The following is a 17423-nucleotide window of genomic DNA, read 5'->3' as shown; positions in this document are numbered from 1 at the left end:
CTTTCCCTGCAAGACTAATTGCAGCCGTTAAGAGTCGTCAACAGGTTTTCCACACCTATCAGCTGATCACCCATTCCCACCACCCTTCTGAGTAATACCCCTCCCCACTCCCTCACTATATTTAAGGATCTGGTGACTTCTGTTTCAGTGTATCTGAAGAAGTGTGCATGCACACGAAAGCTCACACCAAGAACAAACTCAGTTGGTCTCTAAGGTGCTACTGGAAAGAATTTTCTATTTTGTTTCAGACCCTTATATATAGTGAGAGAGTGAGGAGGGGTATTACTCAGGAGGGTGGTGGGAATGGGTGATTGGCTGATGGGTGTGGAAAACCTGTTGATGACTGTTAACGACTGCAATTAGTCCTAAAGGAAAAAGCAAGGGTTGAGATGGCCAAAACTAGCTTTATCATGTATAATGAGATAAGAATCCAATGTCTTTGTTCAGACCAGGTCTCTCCATGGTTTTAAGTTTGGTAATTAGTTGCAACTAATTTTTGAATATGGCAGACCAACACCTGTAACTAGAACTGTCTTAAGTTTAAGAATGTTTCAAGGCTAGGAATTTTTTTATTTTTTATTTTGTTTTAACCAGATCAACAGTTCAGTGAAACACAAGGTACATTTAGTACCACGGTAAAATAATACAGGCCTAATACTCAAGTATAGATGTTACTGAAGTAAATACAAAAGAATAAACCTGATTCGAGTCATGCTGCCCTCCAAGGAGACAACAGTTCATGCCGACAAATGCCAGTCAGGTCAGGGTGTGTTGGAATTTCAGGCTAGAATGATCAAGGGTGGCAAACCTGCGGCCCTCCAGGTGTTCCTGAACTACAATTCCCATCACCCCTGGGCATTAACGGCACTGCTTGCGGCTGCTGGCAGTTGTAGTTCATCAACATCTGGAAGGCCTCAGGTTAGCTATTCCTGGGATGGATGCTTCACTGCTGCTTCCTTCATGTCTCTCCAGAGGAAGCTGACAGCAGCCTAAGGCAGGTGCTGGGGACGAGGGCAAGATGGCAAATAATAATAATAATAATAATAATAATAATAATAATAATAATAATAATAATAATTTATACCCTGCCCGTCTGGCTGGCTTTCCCCAGCCACTCTGGGCGGCTTCCAGCAGAAAGTTAAAATACAATAATCTTTTTTCCTTGCCCTCCCAGGGGCTTCATCTCATAGTATTGTCCTTGCTATATAGTGGCCAGATGCTTTCAGGAAATCCACACATAGGGGGCATGGAAGTGGGGCAATTTTGCAGGCAATGTTCCCCTTAAGGGAAATCTGGTTTCCTGTCTTCATGAGTACAGCAAAAGGCTTAGCAAACAGAACAAACAAACCTGAGGAACTGGGGATCAGGGAGTGGCAATAGTTTTCTGACCTTAGGAGAGGCTTCTTGAAGTTGCTCTCTTCGTTCCTTTCACAGCCAGAAGAAGCAAAACTTTTTCATGATGTTAGAATTTGGATGACCTGCAGTAGAATGTTCAAAACAACCCAAAACCAAAGCAGAAACGTACTTGGAAACCAGGATTGATCCTTAAGTGGTCTATGGTCCTGGCAGCCGCTCCCAGTCATGAGTCTAGCTGCCGCATTCTGGATTAGTTGTAGTTTCTGGGTCACCTTCAAAGGTAGCCCCACGTAGAGCGCATTGCAGTAGTCCAAGCGGGAGATAACCAGAGCATGCACCACTCTGGTGAGACAGTCCATGGGCAGGTAGGGTCTCAGCCTGCGTACCAGATGGAGTTGGTAGACAGCTACCCTGGACACAGAATTGACCTGCGCCTCCATGGACAGCTGAGAGTCCAAAATGACTCCCAGGCTGCACACATGGTCCTTCAGGGGCACAGTTACCGTGTTCAGGACCACAAGAGTCCCCCACACCTGCCCGCCCCTGTCCTTCCAAAACAGTATTTCTGTCTTGTCTGGATTTAACCTTAATCCGTTAACCACCATCCAACCACCTCCTTTTATTTATATATTCAAGTTGCAATACAATAAGATACAGTACGGGAAACAAAAGGAGCAATAAAAATAGAACGAAAAATAAAAATGGAATTTTAACAAACCCACAGGCCTGAGTGATGCCTGCACTGAAAGGGCACAGATTTTCCAACATTTCACACGTCCAAGCTGATGTGACGAGGGAACTGAAAGCAATAGGAAAAGAGGACTTCTCCAGAAGTTTCCAACAGTTCTACAAACGTCATCAATGGTGCATTGTATCAGAGGGGGCCTTCTTTGAAGGCCCGTCAAGTCATGTACGTTTGAATATTTCTTGCTGTCCGATTTCTGTGACCATTCACCCAACTTTCCAGTCACACCTTGTAGCATCCTGTTCTCACTGCAGCCAAGCAGATGCCCAACAGGATGTCTGCAGGTGGGATCCAAGCACAAGAGCCCTCTCACCTGCAGAATCCAGCAACCTGGATTCAGGGTATTCAGAAGCATCTCTGCCTCCAACCCATAGCTGTCAAGTTTCAGACTTGAAAATAAGGGATCAGCACCCTCACCGGTCCCGGGGACAGTCTACGGTTCTCAGGGACAGTCCACGCCGCGGTAATCCTCCCAGGCTACAAATTAATTTACACCAGGAAAGAGCTCCCAGGAAAGAGAAATCGGGGCAGAGAAAAGAAAGCACTTATTCACGCAGCACACGGTTAACCTCTGGAACTCCCTGCCACAGGGAGCAGCGACTGGGGCCACCAACTTGGATGGTTTTAGAAAAGGATTAGGCAAATTCATGCAGGAGGAGAGGACCACTGATGGCTTCTGGCCAAGGTTGGCTCTGCTCTGCCTCCAGTTAGGGGCAGCAATGCTTAATCTGAGCACCTGTTGCCGAGAAACATTCGTCTATTTTCTCTTCTTCTTTATATGTCTGTCTGTTTGTTATTAGGTATTTATATTCCACCTTTTTCTCCAAGGAGCTCCCTGGTCCTAGTCCTCATTTAATCCCCACAACAGTCCTGTGAGGTAGGCAGGCAGGACTGAGAAATGCAGGGACCCAAGGAGTCTCCGGACTCCAACTCTCCTTCCTGGAAATAAGGGAAATTTAAGGGATATCAACTATAAGGGATAGCAGCGGGAAACGGCTTGGAATAAGGGAGTTTCCCACAAAAAGGGAGACTTGACAGCTATGCTCCAACCACAGAGGCAGAGCAAAGCCATCATGGCCAGTAGCCATTGGTAGCCCCCATGAATTTGCCTAATCCACTTTTAAAGCCATCGAGGTTGCAGTTTTGCAACATGGGGGCGGGTGTGTGTGTCAGGGGTGGTGGCGGCAAGAGGGTCCTTTGTAGCGAAGCAGAAGTCCCACTCTTTCTCCCTGGGACCTGTAGTTCGGCGGGTGAAGGTTAATGGAGTTCTAGGATGGCTCACAGAATTGTAGACTTGGAAGGGACCAATGCAATGCAGGAATGTTCTTGCCCAACACTACACTTGAACCCACGACCCTGAGATTAAGAGTCTCACACTCCATCAACTGAGCTACTCATTTAAGTTCAGTTACAGGTAGGTCTTTGTCCATGGAGTTTTCTTGGCAGGGATACTGGAGTGGCTTGCCAGTTCCTCCTCCAGGTGGATCACGTTTGGTCCAAACTCTCCACTATGACCTGTCCATCTTGACCTGTCCATAGCTTCCCTGAGTAATTCAAGCCCCTTCGCCACGACAAGGCAGTCCGTATAGTTAAAGCTATGGTTTTCCCAGTAGTAATGTACGGAAGTGAGAGCTGGACCACAAAGAAGGCTGATCGCCGAAGAATGGATGCTTTTGAATTATGGTGCTGGAGGAGACTCTTGAGAGTCCCGTGGACTGCAAGAAGATCAAACCTATCCATTCTTAAAGAAATCAGCCCTGAGTACTCACTAGAAGGACAGATCCTGAAGTTGAGGCTCCAGTACTTTGGCCACCTCATGAGAAGAGAAGACTCCCTGGAAAAGACCCTGATGTTGGGAAAGATGGAGGGCACAAGGAGAAGGGGACGACAGAGGATGAGATGGTTGGACAGTGTTCTCGAAGCTACTAACATGAGTTTGGCCAAACTGCGAGAGGCAGTGAAGGATAGGCGTGCCTGGCGTGCTCTGGTCCATGGGGTCACGAAGAGTCGGACACGACTGAACGACTGAACAACAACATAGTCAAAACAAAACAAAAATAAAAAATAATTCCAGTAGCACCTTAGAGACCAACTAAGTTTGTTCTAGGTATGAGCTTTCATGTGCATGCACACTTCTTCAGACTCTTCAGGTGTTTTCATTCAGTTCAGTAAGCTTTAGCAGAGCTTCCTGCATTGCAGGGGGTTGGACTGCATGACCCCCGGGGGTCTCTTCCAATTCTTGGCATTGGAATCTCAGCAGCCTCGCCGCTGTTTTAGGACTACAACTCCCGTCATCCCTCAGCACTCGCCATGGTAAACTGGGGCTGATGGGAACTGGAGTCCAGCAGCAAGAAAACAAAAAAAGAGGGGGGGGGGAGAGAGAAAGGCATTTCCATTCCAAGCCTGAAATGCAAAATCCCCCTTTCCTTTCCCAGGAATTTCCTTCATTCCCCCCCCCCCAACCACCCACCTCGCTGGTCTTTGTTTCTCCCAGGGGCGGGGGCGGGGATGATGGTGGGATCCACCCCAGTTTTGTGCAGGTTGCAGCCTCCAAAGGGGCGAAGCCGAAGGGGTCGATCCTTAGAAAGACTTCCTCGCAAACGGGGAGAAGGTTGCGCCTGTGCGGACTCACTTCCTGCTCCGCCTCTCCTGGGGGAAGCCTGGTGGGAGAGGGGAGACCCAAAGCAGCTTTTTAATATATACTGTATATATATATACATATTGCATCTCCGGAAAGCGGGAGGATCTCCTGGGATTTGAGGGATCAGGTGAGCTAACTCGCGTGCAAGGGGCTGGGAGTGGGGCTGCATGCAGTGCAAACGAGAGGCAGAGGGAAAGGGAAAGAAAAGGAATCTGTGATTTACGAATTTCTAGATCTAGATCTATAGAAATAAAAAAGAAGCCACAAAAGGGGGGGGGGAGAGTCAAATATATGTGCACTAGAAATGTATGGGATTTCCCAAAGATATGCAGACAAACAAATTACAAAAATACAAATCCCACACATTTTTAGTACACATATATCTGACTCTCCCCCCCCCCCGTTTTGTGGTTTCTTTTTAGTTTTAATTTTCATACTGCATTTTTCACATTACTCCATCTTTAAGTCATTCTTTAGTTTCTCAGAATAATACATCTAGCTGCTTGTTTTACGTTAATCCTGCTAATGAGCTTATATTTGCATAAATGACTTTTTCAAGTATTCCACAAATTCTCCCCAATTTTTAATTAAATAATAATAATCTTCTGGGTTTCTTATTGCACCCGTTAACCTTGCCATTTTGGCATAATCTGTTAATTTTAATTAGCCACTCTTCCTTGGCTGGTACTGCAACTTTCCCCCATCTCTGGGCAGTGATTTATGAATTCCTAAACCACAATTTCCTCAAAACATTCCAAGGCGGCATGCAACATCTGGGAATCAAGCCAGCAGAAAGCTTTAACTGGGAAAAATAATCAGTAAATACTGATTGATAGATGCAGGCAGGCACCTCGTGTGGTGGGCTTCAGAGCACAAATGTTGCTACTGGGCATTTGTTTCATTTTTGTAAAAATAATGAATTTTGGGGCTGCCTTTCATTGCTAAGAAATAGCAAGTCACTTTATGGGGATATGGAACGTAGCAAAACATGCCGATCAAAACCATTTCGAGAAAATAAAACAGTCTCACTCCAGGGGGTGAGGAGTGGTTTGGTTTGGTTTGGAAGGGATGATACATTTATGTGTTTTTCCTTTTTTCCATATATATATATATATATATATATATGTCTACACATACATACAGATACATATATATATATATATGGAAAAAGGAAAAACACACACACATATATTTAATTTTTCAGATTTTGAAATTTACAAACATTTTTCAAACAGCCAAAATAAAAAGAGAATTTCACATATTCCCCTGGACTTCCCTCCTCCCCTTGGTGGGTCCTTATGTTAACTTTGTTCCTCCTGCATCTTCTCTATTAATCCAAATCTATTAAATCTCCATTACAACCATAGTTCGACGTTAAACTACAAGTTTCATTCCAATCCTACTAATAATTTTAATTGTTTACAATGATTTTTAAAGTACCAGTAAATTATGTATTTCCCCCCATTCCTTAATAAAATTTTGCTCCTCCTGGTTTTTAATTCTTCCGGTCATTTTTGCCATTTCAGAATAACCCATCAGTTTAATCTGCCATTCTTCTCTGGTAGGGACTTCTTTTCATCTCTGGGCTAGTAACATACCGGTACATTTATTTGTGCTTTTCAAGTCACTTGGAGACCTCCAGGCAACAAGCAAATAACAGATCTAAAGAAGAAGCAATAATCAGCATTGATTGGCAGCTCTCTTTGCACCCTGGGAGAAGGAAACTCATGTTATCTGTTCCCGGTCAGCGCTACAAATTTTTGTTGCGGGTCCTGCTTATCTTCTCCAATTCAGAAATGTTCTTTCATTCTTTCCTTTTTCCTCAGGCAAAGGATCCCGACCTAGAATCCAGCTGTGAATTCTGGAGGGCCTGTTATTTCCGCACTTGATTTGGCGGGAGGCTCATTTCACACACCCCAATTCAGGCCAGCCTTGGCCCCGGAACCAAAATGGCGGCAGATCATGGCGATGCGTCCGATTTTGGCGCAGAGACTATCGGAAAGTTGGGTGTGAAGACTGAGAAGCAGGACCTGGTGGATACCGAGCCAGGGAACGGCACGGGGAAAGAGCCTCGTGGCGCCCAGCCTGAGAGTGCCAAGGGATTCTGGGAAGGTGCCGCACTGGACCGTGTCAAATGGGAGCCTGAGGGGGCAGCGCAAGGATGCTGGGAGACCCAGTGGCAGCGGTTTCTGAGGGCGGTACAGTCCCCGCACTCGGAACAAGGAAAGCCCCCCCAGCCGGAACCTGCACCGAGGGATGTTTCTCAGGCCGATCTGCCTCCTTCTGAGGGAGCGTCGGAGACAGGCCTGCAGCTGAGGAGACAGGAGGGGGCTCAACTCCTGCCCAGCGGTGAAGCCCATAAGAACTCGGGAGCCGAAGGTGAGGTCCTCGTTCCCGGGAAGGTAAAGGAAGAGGACCTGGATGCGGAGAGTGTCCGCCAGCACTTCCGGCAGTTTTGCTACCGGGCGGCCGAGGGGCCTCGCAAGGTTTGCATCCGCCTCTGGGACCTTTGCCGACAGTGGCTGCAGCCGGAGAGGCGCACCAAGGAGCAGATCCTGGAGCTGCTGGTGTTGGAGCAATTTCTGACTGTCCTGCCTCCGGAAGTCCAGGCCTGGGTCAAGGAGGGAAGCCCAGAGTCCTGCGCACAAGCAGTGGCCCTGGCTGAGGACTTCCTGCTGCAGCAATCCCGAGAGGAGGAGAGATGGGAAGAGGAGGTGAGCCAGGTGGTTTCAGTAGTAGTAGTAGGAGTAGTAATAATAATAAATGAATTTTTTTAAAAATAAAGAATTTTTTTTTTAAATAAAGAATTTATTAAATTTTCCAATAAAACAAACAATAAAAAATACAACAAAACAACAACAACAAAAATAACTACAAAACTACACAAACTACAAAAATACAAAAATCTCCCTATCCTTATCTTATTCTTAACATTATATTGGGACCTCCTCACGTCCTCTCTTCTGCGTTCATTTCTAATCTTCTTTAGTAACTTTGTAACATTGTAAAATCCTCGTTCTCATCTAATCTTAATCTGAATAACCAATAATCATAACTTTAATCTTAATAAAAATAAACATAGCTTATTTCTAACTACTTATATCCTATTTTAATCTAACTTCTGACATTACTGTAGCCTTTAATGTCCTCTGATTTCAAATTCATGTATTAATAAATGAATTTATATACAGTCGTAGCTTGGTTGATGAATGCCTTGCGACGTTTTTTTAAAATAGAATTTTATTAAATTTTCAACAATATAACACAAACGTGAAAAACTAACACTACATACTATAACAATTTTTTTTTACAAAAATACAAAATACAAAAATCAGGGAAAAAATAACAATAACAACAAAAAACAACTATAATAATTATAATCATCATTCCTTAACATTGTTAACTGACTTCCTCATGTCCTCTCCTTCTGCGTCCATTGCATAACATCGTTAGTAGTTTCTTAACATTGTATAATCATCGGCAACACCTTCTCTTATTCTTAATCTAATTTCCTTATCAAACTTCTATCTTTCTTAATCTTATCTATTTTCCATAACTGTAGCCTAAGCAACTCAAACGTTTTGGCTCCCGAACGCCACAAACCCAGAAGTGAGTTACAGGTAGGTAGCCGTGCTGGTCTGCCATAGTCAAAACAAAATAAAAAATAAATTAAAAAAATTCCTTCCAGTAGCACCTTAGAGACCAACTAAGTTTGTTCTTGGTATGAGCTTTCGTGTGCATGCACACTTCTTGAAAGCTCATACCAAGAACAAACTTAGTTGGTCTCTAAGGAGGTGCTACTGGAAGGATTTTTTTTTATTTTTTATTTTGTTTTGGCCAGAAGTGAGTGTTCCGGTTTGCAAACGTCTGATGCGGCTTATGCAGCTTCCAATTGGATGCAGGAGCTTCGCCTTGGTTTATGAACGTTTTGGAAGTCGAACAGACTTCCGGAACGGATTCAGTTCAACTTCCATGGTACAACTGTACTGCCCTATACCCGCAGGTCTCAGGGCGTCTCACAGAATAAAATCAGAATATAAAACCACAAAATACATAATCAAATAAAAACAACAACCCAATAACCCCCCTCCCCCAACACATTTTTTAAAAGGGCGTAGGATGTCAATCAAATCAACAAAAGGACTGGTTAAAAAGGAACATTTTTGCCTAGCGCCTAAAGGTATATAATGAAGGTGCCAGGTGAGCTTCCATGGGAGAGCATTCCACAGATGGGGTGCTACTGCAGAGAAGGCCCCGTTCTTGTGTTGCCACCCTCTGGACTTGCAAGAAAAACCTGGTTAATACAGATTTAGAACAGCCATGGCTTCTCCCGGAGAATCCTGGGACCTGCAGTTTTTAAGGGTGCTGAGAGCTCTTAGGAGACTGCCTCCCTATTCCCCTCCCACGGCTACAATTCCCAGAGTGGTTTATTAACGATCCCTTTTCCCGGGAACTCTGAGAATTATATCTCTGGGAGGGGAGTAGGGCATCTCCAAAGAGCTCTCGGCAGCCTTAACAAACTAGATTTCCCAGGATTCTTTGGGGGAAGCCGTGACTGTTTAAAGTACCGTATTTTTCGCTCCATAAGACACACTTTTTTCCTCCTAAAAAGTAAGGGGAAATATCTGCGTCTTATGGAACGAATGGTGGTCCCTGGAGCCGAATTTCCCAGGGGCCAAAAGAGGATAATGCTTTTTCTTTTACAAAGAGAAAAGGGGGTGTTGAAAGGACCCCGCTCAGCAGCTGATCAGCAAGAGATCGGGAGAGAGATAAGAGTCCCCGGCTCCCTTTCAGCCCCGCCCCCTTGCCCAGGCCTCCTTTGTTGAATGTGCTGCAGAGGGAGGTGGTTTCCCCAGCAACATGTGACTGGCTGATTAGATTATCTGTCTGGAAACTGTAGAAAAGGCTCCCTTTCCTTTAGAAGCTGCAGAAATGTGAGTTAAACCCCATAAAAACAGGGCTTTTCCTCTTTGCTTTTCCCCCTTTGCAAAAGGAGCTTTGCTTTTCCTCCTTTGTCAAAAAGCTGCAAAACGTTTAGCTGATCCTCAAAAAAATAGGGCTTTTCCCTTTGCAAAAAAAGCTGCAAAACTTTTAGCTGATCCTCAAAAAAACCAGGGTTTTTCCCTTTGCAAAAAAGCTGCAAAACTTAGCTGATCCTCAAAAAACAGGGCTTTTCCCTTTGCAAAAAAAGCTGCAAAACTTAGCTGATCCTCAAAAAACAGGGCTTTTCCCTTTGCAAAAAAGCTGCAAAACTTTTAGCTGATCCTCAAAAAAACAGGGCTTTTAGAGGAGGAAAACCAGAAAAAAATATTTTTTATCTTGTTTCCTCCTCTAAAAATGAGGTGCGCCCTATGGAGCGAAAAATACGGTAGTATCTTAGCGCTTTAAATGTAGGCTGTGAATGAGCACTCTCTTCCAGGACAGAAACAGCAGACACCTTCACTTTGGACTCTTGAAGACCATTTTATGCCCACGGGCCTCAGCAGCTGCTTAATTTCTATTTCTGCTTTTGTTTTTCCAGGTGCCGGGGGTGTCTAAGGAGGTAGCTGCCGGGTCTTCAGAGGCAGAGCAGGCTCCGTTGGAAACCTGGCATGATGTGCTCTGCAGAGAGGTCAAGCAGGAGGGGGACAGAGATGCCACCTGTGCAGGTAAGGATGCTTTGCACCTGATTACCAGCCACAGTTACCCCAGGGAGGTGGTCGAGAAATGTGTCCCTCCCTCCCATAACAACTGCATAAATTGCCTAATGGGGCAGTAACTTCTCCCCGCACCTAGCTAAATAGAGAGTGAGCATGCTCTTGTAACTAACCATTGAGTGTCTGTTAGAAAAGAAACAATGGAACACTGGCGGCAGGGAAAGTCAAAGTGGCCGGCTGGAAGAGATGTGGCTCAACAATTTTACACCGTGTACTAAATTTGTGTCATTTGGCGTTTTCAAGGTCTGCCTTTAAATTGCTCTGTATATATTTATTTCTCTTATAGATTTTGTTTTCTGATACTTCTCCTGTACTCTTTTTTTGGAAACACGTTTTGGGAAGAAGTTTGTTTACAATCTTATTGTAAATTTATTTACAATTTTAAATAAACAAACACATTGCGGTATTTTGTTGTAGGTCCCATTTATTATTACAGTGGTACCTTGGTTTAAAACCATAATCCGTTCCGGAGGTCCGTTTGTAAACCAAAACAGGTTGTAACCCAAGGTGCGCTTTCGCCAATGGGGCCTCCAAATTTTTTTTGTTCGTAATAAAAAAAAAAAATGGATTGTAATCCAAAAAAGTTTGCAAACCGGGACACACACCTCCGGGTTTGACATGTTTGTAATCTAAAACGTATGTAAACCAGGCTGTTTGCAAACCAAGGTACCACTATATTTTCATATTGATGATAGTGATGATATAAATTTTTAACTTGCCTACTGCTAATAGTTGGGACTCGGGTGGCGCTGTGGGTTAAACCACAGATCCTAGGGCTTGCCGATCAGAAGGTCGGTGGTTCGAATCCCCACGGACGGGGTGAGCTCCCGTTGCTTGGTCCCAGCTCCTGCCCACCTAGCAGTTCGAGAGCACATCAAAGTGCAAGTAGATAAATAGGTACCACTCCGGCAGGAAGGTAAACGGCGTTTCCGTGCGCTGCTCTAGTTTGCCAGAAGCGGCTTAGTCATGCTGGCCACATGACCCGGAAGCTGTACGCCGGCTCCCTCTGCCAGTAATGCGAGATGAGCGCCGCAACCCCAGAGTCGGACACGACTGGACCTAATGGTTAGGGGTCCCTTTACCTTTATTGCTAATAGTAGTCATAATTCACATCAGAGTCAGATTAGAACCATTGGAATAAATGAACCTGTTAGTCATGTCCATTAAATTTGGTGGGTTAACTCTGAGTAGGACTAGCCTTAGCTACAACCCCGTGCTAACTCGCCTTTTAGGAAACCTCCTAATTAGCATTTATCTAGAATTTTAGGGCAAAGGTTCTCAAACCATTCAGCCCCAGAACATCCTTGAGAGAGTGAACAATGACTGAGGCCCACCAGTCACAAAGTAGCGGTTCAAGCCTGAAGCCAGGAACAAAATGGAGATATTGGGTCTGGCATAATCAGGTGGCAACTACTGACATTACTGATACCTAATCCCTCTTTGGAGACTGCTACTTGTATCGCCACAAGGATTTCACTGTGGCAGGGAGTACCATGGCTCCACTTTTCCTCAGGAAGCTGCCTTTTCAGAACATTGCTCCGTCTAGCTCAGCATTACCTGCTCTGACTGGCAGCAGCTCTCCAGGGTTTCAGACAAGGAATCTTTCCCAGCCTGGGACTTTCTGCATGCAAAGCAGATGATCTGCCCCTGATCTTCCTTCCTGATGTTGAGCTTGGCCTGTTGTTCCTTTATCCCTTAGCACAGAGAGACTGATATTTGGACGCTCTGCTTCTTCCAGCAGATGATCGGAAGAGGCCGTTTGCGATGGAGCAAAATTGGACAGGACGCCCCGGGGAAGACGATCCCTTGGCAGAAAGGGATAAATGGAGCATTGCCCAATGCCCGATTCGGGGAGTAACTTCTGAAATCCAAGAGGGAAAGGAAGGGGGTGAAGTCACGGATTCTTGGGGAGATGGGAAAGGACTGGAGGAAAACGCCAAGGGAGCAAAGGCCGGCCTTGAATGCGGGAAAGCGCTTGGACACGATTCCGAGAACGAAATAAACCTCGGGCAAGAGAATCTGTGCAAGTGCCCAATCTGCGGGCAGAGCCTTAGCAGGAGAACTGGTCTCCTTATACACCAGAGGATCCACACCGGAGAGAAACCCTACAGCTGCACGGACTGCAGGAAAAGCTTCCGGCACAAGTCGGTCCTTATTCGACACCAGAGAATCCACACGGGCGAGAAGCCACACAAGTGCCCTGACTGCGCCAAAAGCTTCCGGGACAGATCCGCTTTGGATGTGCACCGGAGGACACACACGAGGGAAAAACCCTACCAGTGTACAGACTGTGGGAAAAGCTTCAGCCATCGCTCCAACTTGATTACCCACGAGCGGATCCACACGGGAGAGAAGCCGTTCAAGTGCTTGGAGTGCGAGAAAAGCTTCAGCGACCGGTCGTCCCTGACGGCCCACAAACGGGCCCACACAGGGGAGAGGCCGTACAGATGCGCCGAGTGCGGGAAGAGCTTCTCTCAGAGCTCCAGCCTCCTTTCTCACCAGAGAATCCACACAGGGGAGAGGCCCCACGAGTGCCCGGACTGCGTGAAGTGCTTCCGCGACAAATCGGCTTTCTTCGTCCACCGGAGGACCCACACGAGGGAGAAGCCGTATAACTGCTCTGGCTGCGGGAAGAGCTTCAGCCATCGCTCCAACCTGAACACGCACGAAAGGATACACACAGGGGAGAAGCCTTACAAGTGCCTGGACTGTGGGAAGACCTTCGCCCAGAGACCAAGCCTTACTGCACATGAGAGAATCCATTCCAAAAAGACATTGCCAAACTGCTGAAAGGCTGGGAACGAATTCCGTGTCAGGAGGAATGCATAGGAGACGGCGCCTGTGTTTGTCGAGTGCCTTCTCCCACATTGTACCTCACCTGAACTTTTAAGATCCTCCTCAGAGGGCCTGCTCAGAGATTTCCCACCAGATGAAGGGATGAGAGTCCCCACTGGGGACAGGACCTTTTTAGAAGTGGCACCCTGGTACTTGAATAGCCTTCCCAGAGAGGTTTTATTTGCCTGGTGCTACCTATTGGGCCCTTTAAATAACTGACCTTTTATTGTCTGGGCCTCTCAGTTATAAACTGAGTTTTAATCGGTGCTTCTTAATTGTGTTTCAGCTTTTTAATTAACTTGTTAGGAGTTTTTTGTTGTTTGATATTGTATTTTAAATGTGCTTTTTCTTCTTCATCACAACATGCCCAGGGACCTCTTGTCATGGGGTGGCTATATAAATGCGGAAATTAACAAATGAAATGGTACATAGCTTCAGGAGATCTGAGGTTCAGTCCTCATTCACCCATGAAGCCCTCTGCATGGTGCCAGATCTCTCTCTCACTCTCTCTCTCTCCTACTTCACAGGGTTGTTGTGAAAATGAAATGGGGGAGGGGCCGTGCATGATGTCTCTCAGCCTCTTTGGAGGGAGAATGGGATAAAAATGTCAGAAAGTAAATAAAAAACAATTTATTTATGCAAAGAAAAATCCCTTGAGTAATAATAGTGTCTGTTTGGAAGGAAGGTATTGCCCCTGATTGACAATGTGCCGTCATTGTTCCAATGAAATTCCCTGCCCCAAATCCTTTTCCAAAATACCGGTATGCTGCTAAGAATTATGTGTCCCCAAACTAAGGCCCAGGGGCCGGATGTGGCCCAATTGCCTTCTAAATGCGGCCCGCGGACGGTCCGGGAATCAGCGTGTTTTTACATGAGTAGAATGTGTCCTTTTATTTAAAATGCATCTCTGGGTTATTTGTGGTGCATAGGAATTTGTTCATTAACCCCCCCAAAATATAGTCCGGCCCCGCACAAGGTCTGAGGGACAGTGGACCGCCCCCCTGCTGAAAAAGTTTGCTGACTCCTGTGTTAGATCTATACAGTCGTACCTTGGAAGTTGAACGGAATCCGTTCCGGAAGTCGGTTCGACTTCCAAATCGTTTGACTTCCAAGGCACGGCTTCCACACTGAGAGCCAGCAGTGGTGTAGTGGTTAAGAGCGGTAGACTCGTAATCTGGTGAACCAGGTTTGCGTCTCCACTTCTCCACATACAGCTGCTGGGTGACCTTGGGCTAGTCACACTTCTTTGAAGTCTCTCAGCCTCACTCAGCTCACAGAGTGTTTGTTATGGAGGATGAAGGGAAAGGAGAATGTGAGCCGCTTTGAGACTCCTTCAGGTAGTGAAAAGCGGGATATCAAATCCAAACTCTTCTTCTTCTTCTCTTCTTCCAATTGGCTGCAGGAGTCAGTGAATCATATTCTGTTGGTGCCCATAACGGGGTCCATCCCTTGCAGTCAAAGTGAAGACTACAAGCCTAGCGTGTAAATATTGGGGAAATGGAGGTTGGGTCTGTCCCATATTGTCGATAATTGTCAGACTATGTCTTCATTGAATTCCCTAATTAAATTCCCCGGTTCCTTGCATTTCCTTGTTGCAAAAAGCTTTTGTCAAAAGTGAAAAGACCCTGGATTTAATTTATGTTTGTATTTATTCCACACCTTAATCCATTTTTGGTACATGGGTTAACTTTAGTAATATTTTTAGCAGGTCCTGAACAATACCATAAAGCAGGGGTTGCCACTGTGGTGCCCTAGACTCTGAGCTTTCATTTAATAATAAAAAACCCCGCCTAGCTCAGTAGCACACCATCTGCTTTGTCCCAGGTTTAATCTGCAGCATCTCGATGTAGGGCTGGAAATGTCCCCCAACTCCATCCCTGGAGAGCATAGAATCATAGAGTTGGAAGAGACCACAAGGGCCATCCAGTCCAACCCCCTGCCAAGCAGGAAACACCATCAAAGCATTCCGGACAGATGGCTGTCAAGCCTCTGCTTAAAGACCTCCAAAGAAGGAGACTCCACCACACTCCTTGGTAGCAAATTCCACTGTCGAACAGCTCTTACTGTCAGGAAGTTCTTCCTAATGTTTAGGTGGAATCTTCTTTCTTGTAGTTTGAATCCATTGCTCTGTGTCCGCTTCTCTGGAGCAGCAGAAAACAACCTTTCTCCCTCCTCTATATGACATCCTTTGATATATTTGAACATGGCTATCATATCACCCCTTAACCTTCTCTTCTCCAGGCTAAACATACCCAGCTCCCTAAGCCGTTCCTCATAAGGCATCGTTTCCAGGCCTTTGACCATTTTGGTTGCCCTCCTCTGGACACGTTCCAGCTTGTCAGTATCCTTCTTGAACTGTGGTGCCCAGAACTGGACACAGTATTCCAGGTGAGGTCTGACCAGAGCAGAATATAGTGGTACTATTACTTCCCTTGATCTAGATGCCATACTCCTATTGATGCAGCTCCCAGTCATTGCAGTTAACACTGAGCTATTTAGACCAGTGCCCTGACTCAGTTTGTGTGCCCTGTAGCCCCTTTTTCTCCCCTGGAGCAGGAGAGTGCTCACCTTTGGGATTTATTTTTTGTCCAAGCAGGTGGCAAGAGGTGCTGGGAGGAAGAGACGGACCATCCAGAAATGGCCGGGGATCTCCATCCGTACTGGGTCCTACCGGGGAACGTTGAGCCAAACATTTCCCAGCATCCGGATCAGGGCGAAGCTTCGGTGAGCCGGCAAGGGGGCCCCTCAAATAAGGAAAGAGAGGCAGCACCCATCGTTTGTTACCAGCACTTCTATGAGCCGTGCGGCGACAGACAGGTACAAGAGAGGCTCGCCAAAGGCGGGAGAGAGAAGACTTGCCCCGAGTGCGGGAAGGCCTTTCGGTGGAGGGCCGAATTGGTCGCCCACGAGAGGACTCACACCGGAGAGAAGCCGTACGAGTGCCTGGACTGCGGGCGAAGCTTTAGCTACAAATCCCGCCTCATCACCCACAAAAAGATGCACACGGGGGAGAAGCCGTACAAGTGCCCCGACTGCGGGAAGAGCTTCAGCCGGCAGCCGCACCTCATGTCGCACGAGAGAGTCCACACGGGAGAGAAGCCCTACATGTGTGCCGAGTGCGGGAGGAGCTTCAGCGACAGGTCCAACCTGAACACGCACAAGAGGACCCACACCGGGGAGAAGCCGTACCGGTGCTCGCACTGCGGGAAAAGCTTCAGCCAGAGCTCCACGTGCATGAAGCACGAGAGGATCCACACGGGGGAGAAGCCCTACAAGTGTGGGGAGTGTGGGAAGAGCTTCTGCCAGCGATCGCAGCTCACCAACCACGAGAGGACCCACACGGGAGAGAAGCCCTACAGATGCTCCGTCTGCGGAAAGGAGTTCAGCAGGAGGACGGACCTGGTCACTCACCAGAGGATCCACACGGGGGAGAAGCCCTACAAGTGCCTGGAGTGCGGGAAGAGCTTCGGCGCCGGGTCAAGTCTCAGCGAGCATAAGAGGACCCACACGAGGCAGAAAGCGCACCGGTGCTCGCACTGCGAGAAGAGTTTTGCTCATGCTGCCGACTGTGCGAGGCACGAAAGAAGCCACGCGACACAGGTATTGCAAACCGTTGGGTTGGTCCCAGGGCTGTCTGTGGGCACTCTGTGTTTAAATAAATAAACACCGCCGCTGTTTCCACCTTAAGCTGAGTTCTGCAACATGTGTGTTGTGCAAATTTTGCAAAATCTGCATGTCATTGCTCTTATTTTGCATATTCCATTTTTTTTCCACTTAAGCATGCATACACACACACAAATGTGTGCTGACATGAAGAAATCCTGTTCAGCATGTCCTCTGCCTTTTGATGCTTCAACATGCTTTGCCCCAACTCTTCATGCACATACTTGCACCCATAAGGACCAGAAACTTGAATTATTTTTTAAAAAAGAAAGCAAGTGGAGAGTCGCAGGAAGCAGAATTCTGCAGCCAGTGCTGAATTCTGATCCATTCTGTGCTGTGAACTTCCGTGGGAGAGCATTCCAGAGAAGCGGACCTTGACCTGATCCAGCAGGCAAACTCTTTTTATGAGGAGCTATGAAGGATGTGGGTGGCGCTGTGGTCTAAGCCACAGAGCCTAGGGCTTGCTGATCAGAAGGTCGCCGGTTCG

General features: G+C 46.6%; 2 protein-coding genes across 2 annotated transcripts in view; both read left to right on the top strand.

Annotated features, from left to right (window-relative positions):
* The window catches only part of LOC117042452, a 38399-nt gene extending 21434 nt beyond the window's left edge, over nucleotides 1–16965 (top strand). Inside the window, exons 12-14 of the mRNA XM_033141997.1 lie at nucleotides 6668–7456; nucleotides 10264–10390; nucleotides 15870–16965. Coding sequence (XP_032997888.1) covers nucleotides 6668–7456; nucleotides 10264–10390; nucleotides 15870–16936 — 1983 coding nt within the window. The 3' untranslated portion in view covers nucleotides 16937–16965. The remainder of the gene's footprint in view (nucleotides 1–6667; nucleotides 7457–10263; nucleotides 10391–15869) is intronic.
* On the top strand, nucleotides 11989–13779 carry LOC117042772 (zinc finger protein 239-like). The gene has a single exon (XM_033142416.1). The coding sequence runs from the start codon at nucleotides 12203–12205 to the stop codon at nucleotides 13226–13228; it is 1026 nt and encodes a 341-aa protein (XP_032998307.1). The 5' UTR covers nucleotides 11989–12202; the 3' UTR covers nucleotides 13229–13779.
* Nucleotides 16966–17423: the final 458 nt, after the last annotated feature.

This window comes from Lacerta agilis, chromosome 2 (genome assembly GCF_009819535.1).
Source record: "Lacerta agilis isolate rLacAgi1 chromosome 2, rLacAgi1.pri, whole genome shotgun sequence".
NCBI lineage: Eukaryota > Metazoa > Chordata > Lepidosauria > Squamata > Lacertidae > Lacerta > Lacerta agilis.
This window is presented reverse-complemented; position numbering and strand designations above follow the sequence as displayed.

Excerpts from the sequence above, each read along its gene's own strand:
- LOC117042772 (XM_033142416.1), top strand. The coding sequence starts at position 12,203 with ATGGAGCAAAATTGGACAGGACGCCCCGGGGAAGACGATCCCTTGGCA.